General features: G+C 48.0%; 1 protein-coding gene across 1 annotated transcript in view; it reads left to right on the top strand.

Annotated features, from left to right (window-relative positions):
• Window positions 1–27544, top strand: part of LOC135919429 (corticotropin-releasing factor receptor 1-like) — a gene marked incomplete at its 5' end in the record, with an annotated part of 177790 nt that overhangs the window by 61829 nt on the left and 88417 nt on the right. The window contains one exon of the mRNA XM_065453255.1: window positions 12491–12620. Within this exon, the coding sequence (XP_065309327.1) occupies window positions 12491–12620 (130 nt within the window). The remainder of the gene's footprint in view (window positions 1–12490; window positions 12621–27544) is intronic.

Here is a 27544-nt window from a genome sequence, read left to right as displayed (position 1 = left end):
GTGGACATAAAACAGGCTGATGATGATGATGACGACGACGACGACGATGATGATGATGATGATGATGATAATGGAGGTGGTGGGCCCCCCCCGAAAAAAAATCCTGGGTACGTGCCTGCCGGAGACCCTGGTTCGATTCCCACCCAGCCCATCTTGCAAGAGTTGAGCCAAAGCCACTTCTCCTCTGTCGTGACGTCACGGTGTCACGTGGTATTCAAGGCGACACCGCCGCGCCTGAGGAGCTGGGTTGAGCCCTCGTAATATGCTTCGCATAAAAAAGAAAAAAAAAGAAACACGATGAATTCCCAGAACCAAAGTTTCTGAACCCATATTGTGAACTTTGTTTCAGTACGCCTACGTTGTTTGTCGTTTACCTACTTTTCTTCCGCCAATATTCCAATCGCCCCTTACTAATCTCTATTGCAGACATGTTTACCTACCCTCTGCTCTCACTGAACCGTACGGCTTCAAGGAGGCCAGTGATTCCTAAATCGACCGCTGGGCAGATGTGTTCACATTCTAATACAACATGCTCCATCGTCTCCCTAGCTTTACCGCAACAATCACATGCTTCTTCCTTCTTATATCTCACTTTGTAAGTGCGTGTTCTAAGGTATCCTGATCTCGCTTCGAAAAGTAATGAGCTTCCCTTTGAGTCATCATAAATTGTTTCTTTCCTGATTTCGTTTTTTGCGCTTAAGTAGTTACTCATGGCCGATTTCTTTTCCATTGCCGCCACTCATCAGATTATCGCAGCCTCTCTGACTTTCCGCTTGACGTTGCTGTGTTGCTCACCATAAAGACCGCAAACTTGCTGGTAAGCAAGTAGGCGTTATAAGTAAGCAAGTTATATTACTATAGGGCGTCGTCTACGGTGAAATGTGCTATGTATATTTTTTTTTTGTTCCCATGTTTTCCTTTTTTTTCAAATATTGCTTATCTTTTATTTCTCTCGTAGTTCTGTACCGATATGATTTCCTTCTGTGATGATTTTTGTTTTGTTCTTTTTAAAATTTTGCCGTTAGTATACAGTTTTATTTACTTCGCTCTATGGCGAATCGGCCTCATGGGTATGTGCCATGTTTGTAAGGACTCGACATCAAAGGGAGAGCTATATAACTCGTGTTTATCTCACTCACAAATGGTTTTGATTTCTTATGTAAGTTCATTTTACCGTGCTTATTGGCCTCGTTATCGACAACCGCAGATAGCGCTTGTAAAGTCGCTGTGTTCTCTATAATACGTAACCGTGTGAAATATAGTCTCTGGTATACGGTAGTATATGCACATATCGATTTAGTTTTCGACAGTGAATATCCTAAGCACGCCAAATCACGTCCATTGCACATCCTGGTTGGTATTCTGTAGGATTATTTAAACCAGGTCTGTATTTAAACCAAGCAGACTGTTTACAGTCTGCTTGTCATAGGCTTAACACAATCTGTGCAAAAAAAGAGGAGTCGCTATAGTTATGAATGATCAAACTAATTTTTCAAGCAGCTTTTTCTTTTTTCCCCCTTCGACGGCCTGAGTGATGACGGCCGCTAGCGCGAATCGTTGCTATGGCTGCGCCGTAGACGTCGTTGATTGCCAATAAATTACCGCAGTGAACTTTCGCTTCTTCTATGCTTGCCGCAAAGGCTAGTTATGATCGCCTGGCGCGTCCATTTTGTGAGATAGTTCAGTGATTCCGGCGTCCGTAGGCCTTCCGAGATGCTTTCAGCATAGAAAGCGCACGTTCGGGTTGTCATTGCTTGGGGTTGTCATTGCTTGGGCAGATTTGGCACGAGGCCATCGGATCGTGCCCTGTATACATTAACGTTTTCTTTGCACTTTCTTTCTCGTACGCTCAGCTAAAAATGTCACGCAGATCCCACCCACTTGGCGAAACGATGCTTTGCGAATGATTTTACAGACATCAGCATCGTTTGGCATTCATGAAGCGTTACCAGAAGTGCCACAGCGCTCGCGTAATGCGTGTAGCGCGATCATGTCAGGGGCGGAAAGACGACTGCGACGGTGATTCGGTGGGTGGTTTATAGCACCCTGGTCCCTGCCTTTCCTTCCACCCGTCTCTCTCGCTATTGCGCTATGGTGATGTGACCCCTAAGGCGGAATAATGTCAGAGCTCACAGCTCCCGCAAGCAATAAGATGGGCAGTAACTTTCGCGTTCCATTCCTGCGTTGTCTCAGCGCGTTGTCGCGGCGCTTTGTCTCACTTTTTTTTTTGTTAAGCGAAGCGTTGCTGTGCGTTGCGACGCATGCGCTAATCAGCTGAAAGTGCTGTTTGGCGTTGACGAAAAGAAGCATGATAAGTTTCTATTGCACACGTTTTCTTCTGATGAGAATGCGAAGTTTGTGAAAAACGCTTACGGTGGACCGGAGCACCGAAAGGATCAGCAAACGTTTTTTTTAACTGCGTGAGTAAACGATTACAGAGAGAGCAGACAAAGACAGGCGCTCTCTCTGTGATAGTTTATTCGTGCAGCTAAAAAAATTCGCACTTCCTCCCGAAAGGCGAAGCACCGATTGCGATAGCAAATATTTAAAAAAAATTAGATTATGGGGTTTTACGTGCCAAAACCACTTTCTCATTATGAGGCACGCCGTAGTGGAGGACTCCGGAAATTTCGACTACCTTGGGTTCTTTAACGTGCACCTAAATCTAAGTACACGGGTGTTTTCGCATTTCGCCCCCATCGAAATGCGGCCGCCGTGTTCGGGATTTGATCCCGCGACCTCGTGCTCAGCAGCTTAGCACCATAGCCACTGAGCAACCGCGGCGGGTGAAATATTAGTAGATAGCTGTACGGAGTAAGGATAGTAGTTTTATCGGCTGCATAAACTTGTAAACATTCGCTTACGAACAAAAGTAACAATGATAGAATGCGTAACCCTGACTCAACGTGATCGTAGAAAGAAACAGACACACAGAGACGGCGCTGTCTTTGTGTGTCTGCTTCTTTCTATGACCTCGTTGAGTTACGCTTACGCATTCTATCATAGAAATAAACCAACTAGCCCGCCAACATGTTTTAAGTAAATTAACCAGCACGGTGTCAAGCGTGCATACGTAAGCATGAACACATCTCCCTCGATGATAGCTGAAACTCGCTGTCACAATTGTGGGGTGAGGAATCGCGGCAGCAGCAAGCGATTTGACCTTCATGCATCTCTCGCTTCAACGCGAACGAAACGACAGCACAGAGCATACGAAGCTACCGGCACTATGCGCACTCTGCTAACATCGCAGATCGCTTTGAAGGTGAGGCCTGCGCGGGCGTGCGCTTTGGCCACGTCGCAAATCGCTTTCACGACAAAGGAGCGCCGGAAATGCGTCCCTACAGCTTCCGCCAAAAGCGTCTACTACGGCGCACGTGATTCGCATGACCAACGCCGTAGAAGGCACACCACGGTTGTCTCCACTCAGTACGGAGCGGCGGGCAAAGAGGACATCGAGGCACCCTAGCAGCTGCCGGAGAAGAACTCTCCTCCTCGCTCGCCTGACAACCCCCTACCCTCACCCCCGTCCCCGACTCGCGAGTGACAGGAGAGGGCACTCATCTGGGCCGCGTTCCACGTTCCCGCACGTGAGATTGAACCGTATTCGCCGGATCACCCGCAAGCGTTTTCACTCATGCGGAACCTCACGGCGACGGCGACGGCAGAAATAGGCCTGGAGCGTCCATGTAATTGCTATCGTAATAAAATGTTTGCTGGTATGCGCCAACTTGCCCAACAACAAGTTCTTCTAAACGAAACCGATCGTTCCTTCCAGCTAGTATGCATTTCACGTGACTGGCTGTGCAACTAAAGGATATTTATGACGAATGCAACCGTCGGCCGGCCTGTTACCCCATCTTGGGGATGTGCTTATTTTTACCAACGTTTTAGCGCAAGACGTGAATTCAAACAAATCATTTCCCCTTGAAGTCTGAACAGTGTATTTGAGGGTGAGCGCGTGAATATGCCATTTTTGCCCGTCCTCCTGAGTGTCACTGGCTTTCATATGTGGTGAATGATTTATTGCGCAACTGTGTCATCATTAACGTCACTAGTTTGCTGAAAAGTCGCTGTGACTTGAACATGCCACATACTTATACTGTATATAGTAATACCACAAAATGAAACGAATGCATGTGTGACCCAATAGGTACAGCATAGAACTACTGTGCTGGGTACCCTGTTCGAAGGCTACCATTGAACATGAACATTTATTAGCTTAGTGACACGAGCATCGCGTAACACTCTTGTTTCTTGCGCAGCACTTCCCGTTCATCTCCTCATACGACCGAGGAGAAAATTCAAAATAAATAAAAAAAATAAAAAGGAGTATCGTACAAAATTCATGGGTTTCATTATAGATATGCTATCAGAGCATAACTTTATTTACATGTTGAGTTACTGAAGTGTGTAGAATAATTAGAATATAATTAGAAATCACTGATTACAGCAAACCAAAGCAAAGAATTGTAAACTTTAGACACCCGCCACGTGAACGCGACTTTGGCGAAATTCCTGGAAACCCGGAAGTAGAAACCGGGAGTAATGACGTCCCTAATGGCATCACGCACAAGAAGGTGGCATGATATTTAACCGGCTAAATAATGAAAAACAGTTGCCTCCGAGTTCGGTTCGTGCGTTGCGTTCGCCTAAAGTTAACCTAAAGAACACCAACGCCGATGTGCGAGCGCCACTAAGAGACACCTAAGTCAAAGGTTAAGGTCGCCTACAACTTTTTCTTTTCTTTTTTTTGAACATGTTGTAAGGTCGCTCTGATTGTTCGGGTTCTTAAGTCTCACGAATCGGCCTTGTGCTTTGTGTATAGAGAGGGGGTTCACTTCCCCCCATGTCAGCGGGGCGACAGTTGCTGTGTTATGTGGGGTCACAGGCAACGCGCGGGGTTGGGTGACGCGTCGCGGCAGGTGCCAGGCGGGCGTGTGCCGATTCCTGGAAGTCAGTATTGTGCGCACGATGTTGGCAGTCCGCCGACGGGTCACACAGACCAGCCTTGAAACGAACCGCTGTATTGTGGGTCTGGCGCCAGAGTCCCTGACTAATTGGAGGCGCCGCCGAGGTTAAGAAGGACTTAGCAACTCTGACCCCGTGCTGCATGCAGTGAGCATGGACCTAATCCTCTACGCGTCCGCAACGTAATCGCCAGCCTTGTTGTTGGGTGCGACTGCCTGTGTGGTGTCGAAGGCCAGCTTACCGCGCACGCTGTAGGAATGCGGTGCACACGTAAAGAGTGCATTCGCACGACGGCGTCTTGGAAACACGCACTCGAAGAACTTTGTCTTGTAGACAATAAGTGTGAAGGACAAGAAGGGCCGTCCGTCTCCCACACGGCCAAACTTTACAGTACAGCGGCACTTCGTGGTATCGATGCCCCTGCTTCCGAGACATTTGCGGCCTAGACGCCGTTGGGATTTGAAACGGTCTAGCGATAACTTGTTCGGGCCGGGCGTGTTTTGCTGAGCCCGTCACTAACTACGGAGAAATGAGAGGGCAACCGAGTTTTGGCGAAGAAGGAAAAGAGCTTTGTTTTCCAATATGTTTATTTTTGAGAGTAAGCCCATCCCTGTGGGTTGTGGCTTAACAAACGGTTGACTCTGATTGGCAACTGAACCTGTGGGATGGGCCAACGGCCCTACCACCTTTTTTTCTTTGTATATTTGCGCTATAAAAATCGGGACGACATGCTGTCCCTCAGACTTGGCTGAAATCAGGATTGCTGATAGATCAGTGAGCCTCCGTACTATGTACGTTAAAACGAGTCTGGGCTCTAACAGTCATTGAGACAGTAGAAGAGTGAGACTTTGTTTCTCAATTGTTCAAGTTTGTAATGTATTTGTTTTACCTGCCATGTATATAGAAAAGTTCACGTATAAATATTTCTTGTACATCTGACCTCATCGTTTCCTGCCTGCGTTTGATCAACAACTGCCGATCATCATCCGAGAAGCTTCAAGTTCCAACGGTGAAGCGAGGACGGAGAACGAACGAAACTTTACTGGCGCAGCCGACAGGATCGGCAAGCCCCACAACGAGCAACGAGCAGCGAGCCAGGCGCAAGGCATCAGAGGGCTACCAGCCAATTCCGTAACGGTTGCAATTCATCTGGACGAGGACGTCAGGCGGCGCCCCCAGCAGCAACGGGTGAGCGGGATTCCTTGCGTTTTGTCTAGGTTGGCATGGCTGTTGTTCAGTGAGGTTAATGGTGTTCACGCGCAGAACTGCAAATGCGAGTGAGGCTAACGTAAACATTGATACGGCATCTGAACAAAGCGAGGGTCAGAGACGGCAGGAGCTGCAACGCGTCGGAGAGACCGAGTCTGAGACGTCGGATACTGAAATGGATAGTGAGACGCAAGGTGCTGCGCAGGCTCCGAGCACGACGGATCCAGAAGCCATGGCGGTGAGACGCCTGGAGCTGGAGCTGGAAAAGGTGCGCCTACAGCTAGAGTGCGAGCGCATTGCTCTACGGAGAGTGGAGCTCGAGCTCGAGCTCGGCAGGAGCTGCAACGCGTCGGAGAGACCGAGTCTGAGACGTCGGATACTGAAATGGATAGTGAGACGCAAGGTGCTGCGCAGGCTCCGAGCACGACGGATCCAGAAGCCATGGCGGTGAGACGCCTGGAGCTGGAGCTGGAAAAGGTGCGCCTACAGCTAGAGTGCGAGCGCATTGCTCTACGGAGAGTGGAGCTCGAGCAGGCGAGCAGGCCGCCTTCGGTGTCGGAAGGAAGCGATCGGCGCGGTGCCATCACGGATGGAATAGCGCAATGTGCTGAAGTGCTTAAGGCATACCGGTTGCCGTGTGACGCTGACGTTCCGATATGGTTTGAGGAGGTTGAAAAGTTGTTTTCATCTTTTCAAGTACCAGAACACAGCCGTGTACATTTGATCATGCCGGCGCTGGCCGAGCGGGTTCGTTATCTGTTGCGTGGCCTCAATGACGAGGAATGTACAGATTATGATACTGTAAAGAAGGCGGTATTAGATGAACTTAAGCTCACGCCAGCTAAATACTTGGAGAGGTTCGAAAAGGCTTCTAAACGAAAGGAGGAAACTTGGGCTCAGTTCGCGTCCCGCGCTAGAACCTATTTGGCCTATTACCTTCAGTCTCGCACTGCAAACACCAAAGAAGCTATGACGGAGCTTATGGTCGCTGACCGTATGAAAGCTAGTCTAAGCTCAGAAGCCCTAGAATATGTTCTTTTGCGGGAAGGCGAAGATTGGTTTAAGCCAGTGGAGGTGGCAAAAGTACTCGAGACTTTCGAGCAAGCTAAAGGGAAAGGACGAGCAACTAAGCCAGCCCCAACAGCCTCATTACCGCAGCACGCAAAACTAGCTAGCCCGCAGAGGACAAATTTAAAATGTCACGGGTGTCACATACAGGGTCACCTAGCCAGAGACTGCCCAAACGCTTCAAATAAAGAACAGCAGGGGAATGCGCCGACTGTTCAAAAACAAAGGGTACAGATGGTTGCTGTTGTAAGTGAAGAACCTCCACCAGAGCAAGAAAGGGTGCTAAGCGCTAGAGTACAAGTCGTAGCTCAAAATGCTAGTTCAGGGAGGTCAAAGCTGGATCTTATCCCTATCATGTGCGGGGATACAGCAACGGAAGCCGTGTTAGACACAGGTAGTGAGATAACGGTCGTCCGTAAAAGTATGTTGCCCGTCGTTTTACAGGAATCATCAGGAACAGTAAGACTCGAGTCGGCATTCGGAAAGACCATTCGAGCTAACCTAGCTACGCTGCCTGTAGGCATGCATCGCCCGGGGGCTGTGATACAACCGCAGAGGATCGAACTGGTGTGCGCGGTTACAGACGAACTTGCAAACGGGGTCGATTGCCTGCTGTCAAAGAAAGATTGGGAACTACTACAGGCACAGGAAAAAGAGGGGTTTGGACGAGAAAATATTCCGCGAGTAGCCGGTTTCGTTGGGGTCCGATCAGTCGAAATGTTCGGTAACACTGAGCCGGACTGCGGTCTAAGTTTCGAAGAAACGACAGAGCAAATGCCTAAGTTGCAAGAGAATAGTTTCATACAAGATGTCACTGGGGTGCCCAGTCAGCGGGAGCTAGAACTAGCCGAGAGTGTAGCTGAGTTGACAGGCACCGAGTGCCAGAGCAAATATGCTCTAGTTTACAATAGGAGGGCACGGACTAAAGAATTTAATGTCGGGGACCAAGTACTCCTCTTTGACACAGGTTGGGCAACCAAGATAGCTGCCATAGAAGGTCTTGTGCCACCTCACACAAAGAAAGAGTTGCGAAGTCTGTTGGGGCTTTGTGGGCATTATCGGGACTATGTCTCAAACTACGCCGATGTGGCGAGCCCGCTTACAGCTTTGACAAGGCGAGGGGTTCCTAATTCAATTCCATGGTCGGAAGCAGCGCAGTGCGCGTTCGAAAGTCTGAAATTAGCTCTCTGTCAGGCTGTCGCCATGAACACGCCTGAGCCTCATCAGCCGTACTGGCTATTCACTGATGCGTCAGCGACGGCGGCCGGTGCCTGTTTAGCTCAAATGTCAGCGGACGGAGAAGAAAAGCCGATCGCTTTTGCTAGCCACCGCTTTAACCCGACACAGGCGCGCTGGTCGACTATAGAGAGAGAAGCCTTTGCCATTATTTGGGCACTCAAGAAATTTGACTACTGGCTTTTCGGAGCAGTGGTGAATGTTGTCTCTAATCATAACCCACTGTCAGATTTGACAACCAGCACCCCGCAGGGGGCCAAGTTAGCAAGATGGGCGCTTTCACTACAGCGCTACAATGTAACGGTGCGTCACCGGAAAGGAACATGTAACGCCAATGCTGATGCATTGTCAAGGCTCTCGAATCGTTCATGGGAGCCAATCGAGTAAAGAGCAGAAAAGAAAGGATAGACAGAAACAGCCATGCCAGCTGGGACAGGCGTGAATGTTCCCGTTCACCCGAAGAATGTGTGTGTGGGACAGTTCAGCCTTGGTGGAACTTTCTGTGGCTGTTGTCGCCTATGTGTGTGAGGGTTATAAGACTGTGGACATACTATGTATATAACCTGCATATGTTACTTTACTGCTGTTGTGCCGTGCAGCGCGTTGGAGTGTTCCTGTACATACATGAGTGTTCATTTGCATGCTCACTGTCATGAATGTGTTGAGCTTTCGCCCTTTTCTTTTATCGCTGTGAGAAATTTTTTTTTTCTCCGTGGTCCTTTCAGTTAATTTTCCTGTTCCTTACGGACTCCGCAACACCCGTGTTGGGCAGCGTATGTCAATTTTCTTTGACGACGGAACCTTCAGAGCCTAAATCTTACGATACAGCGCCCTTTGGCTCTTATAGTATAGCTGGGAACATTGTGAGCCCAGTATACTCTTTAGGAGGGACGTGTAAGGTCGCTCTGATTGTTCGGGTTCTTAAGTCTCACGAATCGGCCTTGTGCTTTGTGTATAGAGAGGGGGTTCACTTCCCCCCATGTCAGCGGGGCGACAGTTGCTGTGTTATGTGGGGTCACAGGCAACGCGCGGGGTTGGGTGACGCGTCGCGGCAGGTGCCAGGAGGGCGTGTGCCGATTCCTGGAAGTCAGTATTGTGCGCACGATGTTGGCAGTCCGCCGACGGGTCACACAGACCAGCCTTGAAACGAACCGCTGTATTGTGGGTCTGGCGCCCGAGTCCCTGACTAATTGGAGGCGCCGCCGAGGTTAAGAAGGACTTAGCAACTCTGACCCCGTGCTGCATGCAGTGAGCATGGACCTAATCCTCTACGCGTCCGCAACGTAATCGCCAGCCTTGTTGTTGGGTGCGACTGCCTGTGTGGTGTCGAAGGCCAGCTTACCGTGCACGCTGTAGGAATGCGGTGCACACGTAAAGAGTGCATTCGCACGACGGCGTCTTGGAAACACGCACTCGAAGAACTTTGTCTTGTAGACAATAAGTGTGAAGGACAAGGAGGGCCGTCCGTCTCCCACACGGCCAAACTTTACAGTACAGCGGCACTTCGTGGTATCGATGCCCCTGCTTCCGAGACATTTGCGGCCTAGACGCCGTTGAGATTTGAAACGGTCTAGCGATAACTTGTTCGGGCCGGGCGTGTTTTGCTGAGCCCGTCACTAACTTCGGAGAAATGAGAGGGCAACCGAGTTTTGGCGAAGAAGGAAAAGAGCTTTGTTTTCCAATATGTTTATTTTTGAGAGTAAGCCCATCCCTGTGGGTTGTGGCTTAACAAACGGTTGACTCTGATTGGCAACTGAACCTGTGGGATGGGCCAACGGCCCTACCGCCTTTTTTTCTTTGTATATTTGCGCTATAAAAATCGGGACGACATGCTGTCCCTCAGACTTGGCTGAAATCAGGATTGCTGATAGATCAGTGAGCCTCCGTACTATGTACGTTAAAACGAGTCTGGGCTCTAACAGTCATTGAGACAGTAGAAGAGTGAGACTTTGTTTCTCAATTGTTCAAGTTTGTAATGTATTTGTTTTACCTGCCATGTATATAGAAAAGTTCACGTATAAATATTTCTTGTACATCTGACCTCATCGTTTCCTGCCTGCGTTTGATCAACAACTGCCGATCATCATCCGAGAAGCTTCAAGTTCCAACGGTGAAGCGAGGACGGAGAACGAACGAAACTTTACTCATGTCTTAAGCGATACCACATGAAAAGCCTATACATACCTACCACGAAGTGCCTGGCTGGCATGGGGTGAAGAACGCGTCATACTGAAAGTCGTCAGAGGACGCGCACCGCAACGTGAGGCTTTTTTAATGGGAACTTGGAAAGGTTTGCCTGATTGCAGACATGGCGTGCCGCTCGCTCGCGTGCTGGTGTACGTAAAACGCCGAGCGCCATTCCATGGCTCTCTTGCCTGATGTGTCACGGAGCAGAGGAGGAGAACCAAGAAGAAAGGTAAAACTGAGGGGAAGAGAAAGAGGAAGTGTATGATCGACAACCAAAAGGCGGACTTCATCAACCCACAAGGAAAGAGCCAGACAAACCTGCCACACTTATTCTATTTGCATGTAAATCGCTCTTTTGAGGGGTTGTAACAGGACGCAGTATAGTTGAGCTAGCCTGCTGCAACGAGATAGCACCAAAAGCATCGCAAAGTTTTCGCTTCCGCGTCATTAAAAGGTTTGACCGCGGCGGAGGCAAGTAGTGGATGTTGCAAACAGGCCCTAGTTTCTATTATTTTACACGCATATCAATTTCACGCCTACATGCGTAACGTGGCTCAGAAGGCGTGTACATAATGGTCTCGCGTGTCTTCCGCTGCATCGGCTAACACTTCCGACAGGGAAGCACGCGGGCAACACAGCGGCGCTCCAGCAGTATTGCCACACTGTCCGGGTATGGGTTGTGTGATTTATGTAGACTACTGGCGAAAATATATTTTTTTCGCTTGATTTACACCAGGGACACCAAGGCAGCTGGCCCGTTGTGGCCTCACGTCCTCGCGGGTTATGCGGAGATGCGTATACGATTCGCTCCGAGCGATCGTCGTATTACGTGGGCGTTTGCCTGTGTTCGTACATCTATGTGCATTTGGGGTGTACACATTCGCTTACGCGCGCATTAGAGACGTACGACGCTGAGAAAAGTAAAATCATATGACAACTTTGTTCTAGCCGCATAAATAAAAATAAATAACTAAATAATCCAATATTTCAGTACGTAAATTTGTTAACTGTAACATTTGTTTAGTTCCCTGCACATTTTTTTATCGTAACTGGGACTATAGCCACAAGGCATCTGTAGCCAATGGGTAGGATTCGCGCGTTAGCTCTTTTTGATTTTGAAATAACATGCGTCTATAATATATCAGTCATCAAAACTAATAAGTACTGTTGGTTAAGAGGGTAATCAGGGAATTTTAATATTTAAATGAACATTTAGGGATCGTCACATAGATCCTTACGTCCGCCACCGCAAATGGTACGTGTGCTGCCAAATTTAAAAGTGACTTTTTTTTTATACCGCATTTTATTAATCATTCTTTTACCCTTGTATGACAGCGAGGGTTTACGTCTATAGCGTGCCTGAAATATATCTTATCTTCTGGTATTTACACTTTTTGGCGCCCTTCTTCCTCCCTAAGGGTAGATAAGCAAACCTGGCTCATCTTTAGTGACCCAGGAATGATGCACATGCCAACTAGTTGATGACTTCTCACGATGAAGTAACAGCGCTAACACAAGACAACAGCTAGAGAGCACGCAAACCAAAAAAATACAACAGCTATAGAGCACTGCACACATAACCGCTAAAGGCGGTTATGTGTGCGGTTCGCGTTTTATGTTCCATAAGTTAGCTATCCAACCTTACCCCTAACTCTCTCTCTCTCTGTCTATCTTTCTCTCTCTTTCTTTGACATCTTCTATGGGACATGCGATATACGTTCGTTCAACGAGCATCTAGAGAAACAGAAGCGTGCTGGCTGCTTGATTTACATTTCCTATCTGACTCCGTGCTTCATGTGGCGTTTCCCTTTCGTTTCAGGTCACTGCAGTGTTCCAGGCTGCGGGTGCACAAGAACCTAGTGGCGTCCTTGATCGTACACTCGATCTTGCTGGCCGTCATCTCGTTTCCCAACGTCTTAGGACCTCATTGGACGACATACAATGACGTGGTACGGTATTTCGATTAGCAGTTTTCCATATATTCATTCTTTCTGTCATTGTTGTGGCCATCTTTGTTATACATTGCGATTCGTCATTACAGTGCTTCTCGGTGATCTTGCTGACCTTATTGCTACACTCACATTTATTGTCGCCTCTGACATCCGCTCCCCAAATTCGTGCTGCATCTCTAAACTTAGTACTTCTACCACTGAACACCAGTGTCATATAATAAACGACAAACACGTCAACCATCAGAGCGTTTTGTGAGCCGACGCTGTCAAAAGAGGCGCTGCATATTCTAAAATTGCGCATACAGCTTTTTTTCTTGCTTTTCTACTTCAAGTGCAAAATTCAACTGACGGGCGCCAATGTGGTTTGAGTGTCCCTGAATACCTGCAACATGTTCTGTGCGACTGCTACCGCTACGCGTCAGAGAAGACATTCTTTGAAGGCGGCACTACAGTTGCAGCGGGACTCAAGATTCTAACTGCGGCACATTCTCCGCCCATGGCAAAGCACCACTTGCGCGTTACGCGCCACGAAGGCGCTGTTGACGTTCTAGCGGGCCACGAGCCTTAACGAAACTTCGTAAATATCTCTATAGTGTATACGCGTGTGTGTGTGTGACTGTGTGAGCTGTTAAGTGTTTATCGCTGTATATGTCATAATCATCACCAAGCACCTGGAGTGGCATGTCAGGCGAACAGCTAGGCTAACATCTACAGCCTATCATTAAAGCTTGCATGCCTCTCTCTCTCTTGTTCGAAAAATAGACAAAACAACAGTACATAAAAAAGCGTATGGCGCCTATTTCCCTGAATAATAATTTGCGACCGCGGGTGACCGTGAATGTTCAATTATGCGCGACAACGCGAGCGTGTGGGTAGAGTCCCTGCGTAGGCGTTGCAATTGAAAGGGGGCTTTGTGGTGAACTCATGCGGAGGTTACGTTTTTTCGCGCCAACAACCCGATATAGGTACCCGATATATAGGAACCCGATATATAGGAACCCGATATTCCTAGCCGACTTTTAAGGCCGAGATCTCTAAAGATTTTGTGTATTTTATATTTACGAACAGAGGCGGTAACTTCTTTCCTTTTTTGTCGGGTTAAGCATATGTGCCTCGTACGCGCCTATACATCACATTATACTCTAAAATAATGAATATACGCGAAAGCTTTTAAGCGTATTTCGATATCAGTGCTCTGCAGTTCCACTTCAGTAAATTCTCGGCATAAATAATTTTCGATGCGTAGCTCCACCACGACGTTCACCGTGCCTTAAACGAGAAACTACGGTAAATGCTCGCGGGAAGACTCCTCGTTTCGATCTTATAATTGTCGCCATCATAAGCTCTACACTTGTATATTGAAAATGTCGGGAAGTATAAGAAATCCTTAATGTTAGTGTCTAGGACGAGCTTCATCTGTTCAGCTCAACTTTCCAAGCCTAGCATCTATGAAGGTGTCTCGTTTGACCCACAGTTTATTTTTAAAATGAATACGTCGCCTGGGATATAAAGTTGCGGCTAATGATCTCGTGGTCGATGAAACTTTCAACCGACGCCTATTGAAGCTTAACCAAAAGTCCGTTGAAGAGAAGTGGGCTTCCTGATTGACATTCGCTCTTCCTTTTCTTTTGGTTTCGTGGTGCCGTGACAGGAGACAAAAAAAAAAGTAACATTAAAATCCTCACTAGAGCTCAGCAGGTGCCTGGGCATATGTCACGCAAATTTTCTCAAGTTCCAAACGCCTACGATGGGCAACGCTTTCTTTTCTTCGTGGCACGTTTTCTTTCTTTTTTATTTGCTTATTCGCAAGCACAAAAAATTCTTGATTTCTTCGCACTCTTTTCTTGCGTATTAATGCAAATTAAGGATGTTGCTTAAAATCTTCCGTAAATAGCACGACGGCGGCATAAAAAAAAGATAGGAACGTTTCGAGGCACAAAATTTTCGTCCACCTTTGGCAATGGTTGATTACATCCTGAGCAATCCGTTCAGGTCAACGTGACGGGCGTACGTACCTAATGAACCGATCGCAAGACACTGAACTGTTCAAATACGTCATCCATTTTTCGCTCCTAAAGAACTACCGACCTTAAAGGCGGTAAAACATCGTACTGTAATGAATATAAGAGCTAGCTGTCTCACGCCTTGATGCTAAACACGTGCTCTTTCAGCTTACCTCATCTCTTCTTCTTTATCACGTGCACATTGTGTTAACAGTCACGTGGGCTTATTAAGAAACGAGCGAGGTAATTGTTAGGAATCTGAGGTGCACCTACAGAAAATCAGCCGTCGTAAGTCATCGCTCTCGAAACAACTCAATCGTACAAGTATTTCTGGCAACAGGCCATTACAGAAGAGAGAGAAACAGACGAAGAGGATGCAACAAAGGCGAGGAGGTTGATCAAGGCCGTTTCCAATTAGCCTGCTATAGGAGAAATGTTCCGGCTGTTTCAGTGTGGTTCTCCTTTCGTTATCCTCGCCAACTAGACACTGAATTTGACTGCGTAAATGTCAGCCTTATTATTGCGCAGAGGTTTAACCAAGCATCCGGAGTGGTCTTGGTATGCCACAAGAATAATTTTGTGGGAAGGAAAAACGAGTTCGATCGTGTACTCAGATTTGTATGGTAGGTAAAAACACCTGAAGCGGTCAAAATCGATCCGCATCCCTAAGCTAGGGCGATTCGCATAGCACAGATGTTGCATTGGACGTTAAATACAATCAATCAATCAATCAATCAATCAATCAATCAATCAATCAATAGTAGGTAGGTAGGTTGATCGGTCACAACAAAATTGCGCTTTGGTTCCGTTTAACCTAGCCTGAAGCCGCACATTTCAAGAAGGTCAGTCCACTGCGCAAATATCGGCCTCTCCCAGCAGGAGTACAAGCGTCTGCGCTGTTCTGGTCGTATCGTGTAATATGCTCAGTGAGCGACTTCCTCCCACTGAGCCCTTTGACATCAACAAGGGAAACTAGCCGGATTGTTGGCTTCTTGAATAGGCGGGGACTTGGGCTGAAGGTAGCCACTAAAGCATTACTTCATGATTTTTTTTTTCATGGCCCTCTGTGGTTCCTGAATTGTCGGTCCTTATCGCCACCTATCCTAGTCCTTCTTTTCTTGCTCTTTCCCGCTAAACAATCCCTGTGCAGCGCTCTACAGCGCTTCACAGTTTTCTTTATGCCTTTCTATTTAATCTGATCTGAGACACGTTGTAGATGAAAGCGTATACAGCCCTTCTTTTGTATACGTTTTAAAAAATGCACAGCGATAAGGCTTTTATTGCAAAACATGATTGATGGAAGATTTCTATTTTGTTGCTGTCAGCAACAAAGCAACTACGTTGTATCTTGTACAGTCCTCAGTCGACTTCTACGTCCATCTCAACGTTCAAAGTCTGGACCTTCTGGCGGATGTCGAAAAGGCCAGAACAGAAAAAGAATATCCACAAGAGAGACAACAAAGTCATGTTCAGAAGAAAGGAAAGTGCGATAAAGGTAGAAAGGCATGGCAAGTGAGGCAAGTGAGCAAGGCCGTACTGAGAACGATCGCAACATTGCTGCTGACCAGCTGGCACACGGCCCTCTTACTGAAAATCTAGCGTCAGTTCCTGTGGACACGGAGCTGTCGTGGAACTTGTAAATGCGCCGCTTGGCTACTGCATACAGCCGAGGGCTCTGTGACCTATGACTGCCTCGACTTTCTTTTTTGTGTCCCCATACCCTTCCCCAAAGTTCTGAGCCACGCTCCCTAAAGGGTTGCAGAAAACAGCGCCCTCGTCCACTTCGCAATATGCTCTCTCTCTCTTCCCCTCTAATCTCCCTCCGCGCCGGTGAAAATTCCCCCCGGTGGAACACACGCGCTCATATCCTACAGCGTGCCTGCTCGATCTTTCTCCTGTCAACTAATTGTAGCGGAGTAAGCTGAGTTTAGGAGGCTTCGGGACGGGGTGTTCCTTACACCGGCGGTGACATCTCTACGAAACTCACCGCACTTACCATTACTGGCGACATGTTCATGTTGGGAACCGGGAACCTCGTCTAGCACTGCGGCTGTGCGCTTAGGGATTTTCTCTTCGGTTTTCTTCCAGTTGAAATTTGTCAGAACCAGCTCTTTCTCCATCTGTTCTCTTTTTTGCGCTTTTTTCCCCAAACAGAAGCTCGTCATTGCCTTGGAAAGATTAGGCTGTTATTTTCTGGGTGTAATTTGATGCCGCGTTCCCTTCCACTTTCTTTCCATCTTCGTCTAGAATACGTTGTTGTGTTGTTCCAGACTTCCTGCCTAATAAGGTTATGTGGTTCCAAAATAGTCTAGGTGCGGCCCTCTTTTTCTCACCTATTTTATACAATCAACGTTCACTTTCCCCTTTCATCTTTGCTTGAACCAGTATTTGAACCACAGATTTTTTTTTATCCCGGTGTATTTCCCATTTTCTGGCTACTTCACCCTGCGGCAACTGCGCTTTCTTTGCCTGCCTGTGCTCTCGTGATGCTTTCTGTCGTTCGTCGATGGCTTCTCGTATCTCCCTGTTCTACCAGCTTTTCGGTTTCTCTTTTTTTTTCTTCCCCAACGAGCATGTTGCTTCTCTTTCCGTGTTTACACCATGGGCATTGCGAGCGCCTCACGGTGCCGGTGACCTGATAGATGGTGACACGGCTTTCAGCCAAGGGAAGTGGCGTAGGCGTCTGTCGGCACATTTGAGGCGGGGAACGCAAACACTACAGCAAGGCACGTCGTAGTCTCGAACGATTGCAAACATGATGAGATTGTCTAAATAATAAATTGTTTTGACTAAATCGAGAAAGCAAATTAGTAGGAACTCGCGAAGGCGAGGAAACCTTATTGTCGAATTCCTGGAAATTATTAAGCAGGAGTTGGCGTTACACTCCATGTTCCCGCTCAGCAACTGGTGCCTCTCCGCAGCAAACGTGCCTGCCGTAGAATCATTCTAAATAGTTACTGTGCAATTTCACGGCCTTTTTTTCTTGTGGTAGACATGCAATAAGTATTGTTCTTTGCACGTCCTTCACGTCGTGAACTATTTTTATGCCTTACGATCGAACAGAAAGGAATATTTCGACACATTGAATTACTGCATTCTCAAAACGAATAACAATCTAATACCGAAACCTATTTGATCCGTATTCGGAATTTCCAATATGTGCACGCATCTATTGAATACCGATGGGGGATAAATTCAAAAAATCGATGACAAGAGAGAGAGAGAGAGATAGAGAGAAAGTAAGGACAGGAAAGGCAGAGAGGTCAACCAGAAGAGCATCCGGTTTGCTACCCTACACTGGGTGTGGCGGAAAGGGGAATAGAAAGAGGAACAAGGGAGAGAGTGAGCAGTGAGTGCGTGTGGGTGGGACACTATGCGCAGGGACAATATAAACGGTATCTTAAGCCGGTGCACTTCAAGTATTGCTCTAATGCACGATTCGCCTTTCGTGCCAGTGACGGGTGTGGCCACGGTCCAAGTATCTTTGACTCGTTGAACGGTCTTAAGTCCAGTCGGTGTAAAGTTTCCCGCAGAGAGAGGCGTTGTACATCGTAGCGGGGGCAGGTACACAATAGGTGCTCGATGGTCTCCTCGCACCCACAGGAATCGCACATCAGGTTCTCGGCATTCCCAAACGATACAAGTATGAGTTCGTGAACGCTACAATTGGTGGCACTTGAACTCCAGAGATCTTGAGTCTTTTTGCGCGCATATAGGCGAAGTTCCCTGGCAGCGTCCGACCTCGCCAAAGGTATTGAACGCGTATGGGTAACCGACAACAACACTGCAGAATTACCAAGGCTATAGGAGCATGCAATGGCTCACGGGGCACCCAGTGTGGTTAGCGTCACAGTGCGCGAGACATTTTAGGAGGATGTCAACGTTGGTGAAATAAGAACCGACGCAAACAACACAGAAGCAATGGTAATTTTTTCACCCAACACTCGGAGTTCAAAGACAATTAAAACGGTTTAAATGAAGCCTAACAAATGGCCACAGCTGCCGCGTATACATTCTACTTGTCTGCTGTAAGTACGGTCGGCGTATGCTCGCTGCCGTATAATGGCGCCTGCTGCCTTAATAAATCTTGTGCTCAAATTACGAGAGACGCATTTCGCAAGACACACGAGTGCGTCGGTGGCCCCGAACGCCCACACTCATACACACAAGAAGAGCTGTGCTCACGTGTGTAGAGCGTTGGCAACGAACGACGGCGTGGTTCATGCTGCAGTCTCCATGGGACGCGCCCGAAAACTAGGCCACCTGTTATGCGCATCGTTTCGAGACGAGCGTCTCTTGCTCGCGCATGGTGTCAACAAGCGCTGTGATGGTCGGAACTTGTCTGCTTGTTTGTTTGTTTGTTTGTTTGTTTGTTTGTTTGTTTGTTTGTTTGTTTGTTTGTTTTTCTTCATCTTCTCTGCCGCATCTCAGGCACGCGAGCAGGAGCAGCGACCACTGATGTACGGCCACTGGCAGGCACGCTATATCGCTGTTGCCCTTGTTTCGACAAATTACGCAGCGGTATCCTCTCCTAAAGTGCTAAAAGAGGAAACTTGACTGGGCACAAACAGGAAAGTACAATGCACAAAGTGATACCAATACCAACTCGCCGAGGTAACCATTTTGCTTGCCTGAGCGGTAACCGCTAGCGCGTGCACGCCTATGTGTAAGAGCGATGTGCGTTTGTCTCGCGTCGTTTAATGAGAATGCTGCCGTAAGTACTAGGTTTTCACCGATGGGCTACAGGCGCGACCTACATCTCGGCGACGCTTGCTTGTTTTTCTCTCCTTCCGCCGTTATTGTTCTCTGCGGCTGCTAACCAGCGCGAGCTGGAAAGCAATTACCAGGACGTATACATAGGCGTGCGACATTGGCCCTATTCGGCCGGAATTCTGGGCAAGCGTGAATATACCGGGTCAAGCCTCCTTGTTTGTCCTTGTTTCTTTCGTCTCGCCCTGCTCCTCCTTATCGAGCTCGCAGAAAAGCTTCAATTCGCTACCCGGTGACCCAATTTGGCATCAAATAGGTTCCCTGAAAACACAGTCCGAGTGACACATACCCATGGAGTGATCCAAGCCTGCGTCAAAGAGTTTCTTCGAAAAGTGGTACCAATACTCACTCCCGCATCTAGCATGACCCATGCCGATGGGAAAGAGGTTCGTCGAAGGGCGGCACGTATGGTCTGCTCTTCAACGGCACAGCAGCACAGCAGCCTCAGTACAGCAGCCCGACGCGCTACCTATTCGACCACTTACTACCCGGTGAAGCCAGAAAACGGTTAGATACATACATAGATAGCCTCGGAAAGTGCGTGAAGTACATTAGGGGTTCTAATGCAGTAAACGAAGCACTAGAGAGGTGTGGCGGTGGAGGGCTCCGAATCAGCGTTGCCACTTGGGTTTCATTAAAGTGCACCGAAATTACGGAAAACAAGCGCGTTTTGCATTCCGTCTGTATGAAAATGTGGAGACGACGCTCATAGAACATGAATCTTTGTCAGGGTAAAAGCTTGTGTGATTTATTGCTGCCACTGCAGCAGCTGCTGCTGCTCAAGAAACTTCGTATTGTTCTGTACAAGAGCGTCACCACAAGATCATCGCGGCCGAAAATTGAATATGCCAACTCCGGCTCCGCAACCGGTCACCGTAGCCAATGAATAAGCCTAGTCGGCCTTTCCGGAAGGAGGGAACGATAGAGAATGCATATGCAACTTGGATAGTGAGTGAGTGAGTAAAAACTTTACTGAGCTCTAGTAATTGTGTTTTTCTGCGGCTGGGGCGGATCTTCAGGGGAGTCTTCCTCCTTGCGTCTTCCCCGGAGGTCTTCACCCGCTGCTTGGTCCGTCCTCCATCGCAATGATCGGCTTCCCTCAGTGCAGGGCTCCGCTGGCCTCTGCTGTCCGTCATGCACGCCGCACTAGACCTAGCTGGTTTTCGCAGAGGCGCTGGACAGCAGTTCCTCCCATTGCTCCACACATCAGTTTGTTGACATGCCCACGTTATGTGATATGATATGCGCTTCTCATAGCACCATGGACATTTGTCCTTATATAGTGTGGGGTGCATTTTACGTAGCACGTTAAGGTTAGGGAACGACCGTTTGTAGTCCTATCCATGCGACAGCTTCTTCCCTGCTAAGGAACTTGTGCGGCGGGGGGCACCGCTTCCTGCAGCTTCTGAAGTTTGTCTAAAATGGCCGAGTATTCTCGGGGTATAGGCATGGGTTCCTCGAGGCTGTCGACGTTGGACTCTCGGTAATTAGCGTACTCTCCAGCTATTCAGTGCGCCTCTTGGTTCCCTGCCATCGCCGTGTGTCCCGATTCCCATATGATCTTGTGTGTGATCGCTTCATGTGGTTCTGTGCCTGTTTCTTGTTTCGTTTCACAGTCTACTGAGCAGAGTATGCGGAGTTATTGGTGACTGATTCTGCCATGCAAGTAGTTGTGACAGGCTATTTGCGAGTTCGATAGTATTGTTAGTGACTGTCCGATCCGATCGCCCTCCGCTGCCGCTAGAGCAACGGCCACTTCAGCCTCGACTACCGTGCAGTCTTGTAGTGAAACGCTGGTTCTCTCTCGCAGCGCCAAGTCGACCATCGTTGTTACTGCATTCTTGCTTCCCCTTTGTCTGGTATATATGGCTGTGTCCACATACACCGTTGATTTTTGGGGAGCGTAACTTTTCTGGAGGTAAGCGGTCAATGCCTCCTGGCGACCTTTATGAAGGTTTGGGTCCACGTTCTTTGGGACTGGTGCTATTTTAAGCGTGCTGCGGTACTCGTCGGGGATAGCTTCGGTCCTCGAGATTTCCCGCATCTGCTCAACGTAGCCGAGTCTCTGGAGGAGAGCTCGGACTGTGGCTGTCTTCTGCCATCTGCGCATTTGGGCCGTGAGTTGTGCTTCTCTTAGTTCTGCGAACGTGTTCTGCAGTCCCAGGGCTAGGAGTTTTTTCGGTTGAGGTATTTTGGGGTAGTGGAAGCGCAGTTTTGTACGCCTTACACAGTTTTGAATCCGCCTGTTGGATTTCGCTCTTGATGTGGCTGTGGTACGGGAGGCTGTATATCATTCGGCTGACCACCAGACTTCTAACTAGCTTGAATGTGTCTTCTTCGCGCAAGCCATGGTATCTGTTCGAGACTCGCGTGATAATGCGTGCGACTTGGAGTGTTGATATCTTTAGCAGCGTAAGGGTGTGGCAATTACAGCGCTGGTTTTACTGCAGCCACATCCCTAGGATTCGCATGATTGCCTTTGCGGGTATTGGTGTTCCTTCCAGGTAGTCTTTAACCCGCAACTTTTCGCTGATCGGGACCGTTCGGTTTTGTTTTCATCTACGTACTCGTAGGAACTCCGATTCTTCGGTCGAGCACGCTAGTCATCTTTCTTTAACGTAGTTTTCTGCACAGGTGGCCGCTTTCTGTAGCTTCTCTTCTTTTTCGCTGAGTGAGCCGGCGTTGGTCCATACGGTGATATCGTCGGCATAAGTTGCGTGTTGTATGCCGCCAATTTTCCCTAGTCTTCGTGCCAGTTCGATCATTGCCACGTTGAATAGCCTGGGCGAGATGACCGACCCTTGCGGTGTTATCTTGTTAGTTGTTTGAAACTTCTCCGACCGAAGTTCTCCCATGCCTGTGGTTGCCGTTGTTTTGACAGGAAAGCCTTGACGTAGCCGTGAATCCTTCGTCCGCAGTTCAGGTTATCCAAACCCGTGAGGAATGCTTTGTGGCTTACATTGTCGAATGTTCTTTTGATATCCAGGGTCATTATTACGTTTTCTCCGTACCTGGGGACGTTCTGGAGTACTTCTTCATATATATGGAGGAGTACGTCCTGTGTTGATACCTTAGGTCTGAAGCCGAGCATTGTGTGGGGAACTAGTTTGTTATCTTCCTTATAGTTTTGTAGCCTTTGGGTTACTACTCGCTCATCAGCTTCCTCAGGCATGATGTAAGCGGGATTGGTCTGATGTTTTCTATTTGGAGTTTCTTGCCTGGTTTAGTTATCATAACCACTTCGGCATGTTTCCACTCCTCCGGGACTGCTTCTGCTTCCCAATGTTTGTTGATGAATTCAGTTAATTCGGTAACCATTTCATCACTGAGGTTGCGGATTAGCGCGTTGTCGTGTTTAGTCCTGCAGTCGATTAGCACCTTCAGCCGTGTTCTTGATGGTGTTTCGTATGGCCGTGTCGACCTCTTCTTTCGTTATGGATCAGTCCAGCTTAGCATTCTCGTCTCCCCGGCACGTTCCTGTGTAGTTTGGCAGGCTCGCATTGACGAAGCACTCGGCTTGCACCTTGTCTAAGAGTTCTGCGTCCGGTCCCTGGTATTGGTGGATTAGCCGGTATATAGCTTTGTTGTTCTCTGACTTGTCTTTGGTCGGGTCGATGAGTGCTCTTAGGAGATGCCAGGTCTTTGCTGTGCCTAGGTTCTCTTGAGAGAGTTCGTTGTTCCCAATTTTGTTTCGCCAATAGTGTGGTGCATTCTTCGGCTTTCGCCGTGATCTCGGCGATCTTGAGCTGCCATACAAACGCTAGAGGCGTGGGGAAACACGCTAAAAGAGACGCATGGCAGATACACCCAGAAGGTAAACCGAACAGCAGAAACACCCGAGGTGGTCGCACGGCTACTTAGACTCGGGGAAGCTAGGCGCGGCCTCACCAGGAGATGGAGGAAGCAAAAACACAACTTAGGTAAAAACCGCTCGGGCGTAAATGCAGGACCAAAATTTTTACTGACTCCAAAAGCGTCCTTGGTCGGTTTTCGAATCGATGTTCCAGGTTTGGGAAATACTTGTGTGACGGGAGAGAAATTTGTTGGCGGATCCCAAACCATTACGTCGAACGCCTTTCTCACTCTTTCTCACTCTTTCTTTTTTTTTTTCTTGGATGTTTCGTCATGCTCAAGAAAGCGACGCATTTCTTTTCGTGATGTGGGGTAGAAAATATATCCGTAATATCTTTTTTCTCTGACTGCATCACTGCAGGCCCCTTCTGCTGTACGCCGCAGGTGGTGCAATCGTGACGAGTAATATGAAGAACGCGATTCAACGGATGACCAGAAGTCGACTTGCATCATCTGCTAGGACGTGCGTGTTTGCTCTTTCCTCGGGCGCAACGATATTAAAGATTGCTTTTTTTTATCTCTTCTGTAGGATTCGAAATGCAGCAGTAAGACTACGATCAACTTTGTCCTCGTGCCATATTTATTTTGCAGTCCTCCTTCTCATAGGCTCTCCCCGATTGCTTTGAATGTCAGGCGTTGACGCGCGGTCTGTTTATGTTTGGAGAGGCCGGCACACAGCGACGCCGCAAGCAAGAGAAGTAATCTCCGTCTCGCAGCATCGGGTTGGCGCCACCTCAGGGCAGGAAATTCCATTCTCTTCTCCCATCCCGACGGAAAAGAGAGATCTCTCTCCTTTTCTAATGTTCTTATGAGAGGTTCATCTTAGTGAAGATGAAAAGCACATATTGTATAGGAGTAGTATATTCGCTGCTCCCCTGGGTGCCAACCATGGAACACACTTGCTGATATCGCCTGAGCAGACCATTTAAATTAAGCCCGTTATTTGAAACAACAAAAGATTGTTCCGCTTTATGTTATTTTTTTGTACGCCTGTCGACAAGTAGGGTGCGCAGTCAAGCAGAAAGCTGGGTAAGAAATTATTTCGATGCCCGCCTGTCTAGTGGCGTCGCAGTGCTCGTATAAGATGACTTCCGCAGAGAAAACAAATCCCGCGACAAATAACACTTCCTAAAATGCAAATGTTCACTTATAGTAGGCACATAGCCGAACTGAGTTTCAGTCTTACGTTTACTATAGGAGACGGAGAAAACGGATAAAAAATTTAGGCGCGAACATATAAAATACCGACTTAAAAGAGCTTCGTTGATTCATCAGGATGCAATTCGTCCTTCCTTGCATATAACCGTGCATCGCACGTCGGAGTTCTAATTAGGATGCTAACATTGTTCCTACCTCCAACACAAACCTGTGTGACATGGCTGTCTGTATTTGAAGTTTCCTGATCAGTTCTTATCAGTACACAGCTGCACCTGTAAAGCTAAAGACACGTGGTTTTAGAATTAAGCATGTGATTCGACGTAAGACCCGTCGTAAACAAGAACCGCATCCAGCAAGTTTTGAACATATTTTCTTACGCTTTCGCGAGAGCCGTGCTTTAGAAAAGTTTAATTTGAATGCATGGTTGCATTGAGCACCGCGTTTTACCATGTGCCTGCAGAGATCAACTTGTACAAACTCGAGGTCTTTACCGTGCACCTTATTCTCGGGGAACCTCGTGTGCTCAGGGCCGCGGATTTCGATCCACGCGGCCAGCTGGGGACCTCAGACAGACACGAGCGGAGCGAACGGCAGTACCTCTTCTGCGCCTCGATCAAGCATAAAGAAGCCAGTCTGGTATTGTGGTGACACCAAAGAAGCCATTGTGGTGACCGAGCGCAGGCTCGGTCACCACAATGTGATAAATGCTTCATTGCGTGTTTGCCCGTGCTTACTGTGAACTTCATTCATTGGAATTTTTCTATCCTCCTTACTAAGTGTTGGGTAGCGTATCCGGGCAGAGTCTAGTATAGCTGCCTGTGCTTTTATTTTCAGTTCTCTCTCTCTCTTTTGACCACTAGCTATGGTCGCGTGCCCTGGAGAGGACAATGTCAATGTTCTTGGGTATGATAGCCTGAATGTCCACAACACCTAAGTATAAATGCCGTGAGTTTTTCCAGTTTTCCTCCATCGGACTGTGGCAATCGCACCAGGAATCGAACCTTAGACCTCGCGCTCAGCAGCACAACACCACAGCCAATTAGCCTTCGCGGCAGGTGACGTACAAAGTTTTCACTCGGCATGTTTGCCGCTCGTTCTGAACACATTTGACTCGCTTGTTCCAATTGAAACGCTGCTTGGCTGTAGCCCTTTAGTGGAACGTATAACGCAGAGTTCAGGACGGAGAGTGGTAAGATATGCTAGGCGCAAGATGGAAGAGGTGCCAGTGAACGCTTTTTCATGAACATTGAAGCGGAAGTGGTCTTGCCGTTATTCGCTCACACAGTTGTGCTTTCTCTTAAGCGTTCTTTCTTTTTTCTGATCGCGCTGACAAAGCCTCCAAGGAAAGCACTCTCCCACAGACTTGCCGGTGCGTTGGTAAAACTTTTACGCGAGAGCGTTTCCTCTTTGACCATGCTGCTCAGGCGCCTGCCACTCGTGACAGCGATCGGTGTGGAAATGATACGATCACAGCAGCATCGATCAATAACCGAAAGCACTTGGGCAAAATAAGCTTTGAAGTCCTGATATATGCGTAGCTCATGCGCCTTTACTGCACCTAAAATTCAACTCCTGAAGCGTACTTTCTGCAACAATACCATGCCATGGCAATACTTGCCATGTGCTTGTTGTTTTTCAATGCGTTAGCATTCTTAGGGAACTTCGCGCACGTCACGAGGGGGGGGGGGGGGGGGGGCTATCAGTCTGTCAATCTATGCCTGTATCTATTTCTCTGTGTTTGTATCTAACCTTTTCCCGCCTAACCGTTTTCCCGTCAGTGGGTAGTTTGTCCTCATATGGGTCTGCTGTGCAGAAATAACAGGGTTCAAAACCAAGCATCGGACAAACTTCATTCAACAGAGAGGGCGAAGCCCGAGGGCTTCACTAAACTAGGTGTCGTACTTAGTCTGGACGTAATTGGTCGAAGCCGCCGCTCGAGCCCGTTGGACCATGGCTCGTTGCTGCTCTAGTCCGGAGCTGCTGAGCAGGGTCGCCTCCCAGTCTTCTCGAGTGGTGTGTGGAACAGGGGAGGCGCGTTTGTCAGCGGTCGCACGTACCGGCGCGCCGTGCATTTTGGAGGCCATGCGAAAGCTTCGAATGCGGTGGCGATAGATAGTACGGAGCGTTATTAGGGAAGCGAGAAAGAGGAATCCCGCTGCAGTACAAGCCTCATACATAACTCGCTTCGTCGGTGGGAAGTGCGTTGTGTCGCTATATTGGTTCAATGCTAACGCATTACCGTCGACAGTCATCACGAGATGGGTTCTGCGGCAATTTTTTTAACACTGTGTTACGGACGATTCTTAACATTTCTCCCATGTAGAAATATTACGCTGACCATGCAGAACTATTACGACTTAACGCACTTTTCGATGTCCTGGTGCGTGAACGCCAGGAAAGCTGTGCGACTCCCAATGTGTTGAACATATACTATGGGCACGAAAGCGACAATTTGTTCCTTCATAAAGCAGCTGTGTCCTCTAAAATGACCTACCATTATTATGATGGCCGAGGAAAAAAACGAGGCCACCGCTTTTCCACCCGCTTACTTTCCGTACTCCCTACGGCTTCCCTGTACTTATTGATGAAAGAGTATGGGCACATAGCCCCGGGCTCGTTCATCAATAAGCTGAGACAGAGACGGTCTAGGTTCTTGCGCGGTGCCTACGGCATGTCTTCTTGTCGCGCTCTGTGACTCGACATTCATTTACTTTAACTTCTGTTGGAAGGGGGGGGGGGACGTATTGCGACAGTATGAAGCACTTAACAGTGACAAAACGTTGCGCACTTCTTTTATTCGTTAAATAGATGTCCAAGCCCTCTAAACCCTATTAATTCTACTGGCGAACTTCAAAGTGCCATAAATGATTTAGTGTAATGCATGTTTCAAGCCATTTTCGGTTCCACGTTGGCTGATGTGTCGTGATGTCACAATACACTGACTCCTACAATTGCGGCGGCTGTCACACGTGCCCGCAGCCAGAAGGAAGGTCCCAAGTTATGAACAACGTCATCAAGACTAGCCTTTTTATTGCTATACAACATTGTCAAATTTTGTTTCATGTTTTTCGTCACAATAGTGTCGATGACCCCAGTTCGCCATTTCGAGACCAGCGTGAGTATCATTTTAAAACTACA

The sequence above is a fragment of the Dermacentor albipictus genome, chromosome 1, assembly GCF_038994185.2.
Source record: "Dermacentor albipictus isolate Rhodes 1998 colony chromosome 1, USDA_Dalb.pri_finalv2, whole genome shotgun sequence".
Classification (NCBI taxonomy): domain Eukaryota; kingdom Metazoa; phylum Arthropoda; class Arachnida; order Ixodida; family Ixodidae; genus Dermacentor; species Dermacentor albipictus.
This window is presented reverse-complemented; position numbering and strand designations above follow the sequence as displayed.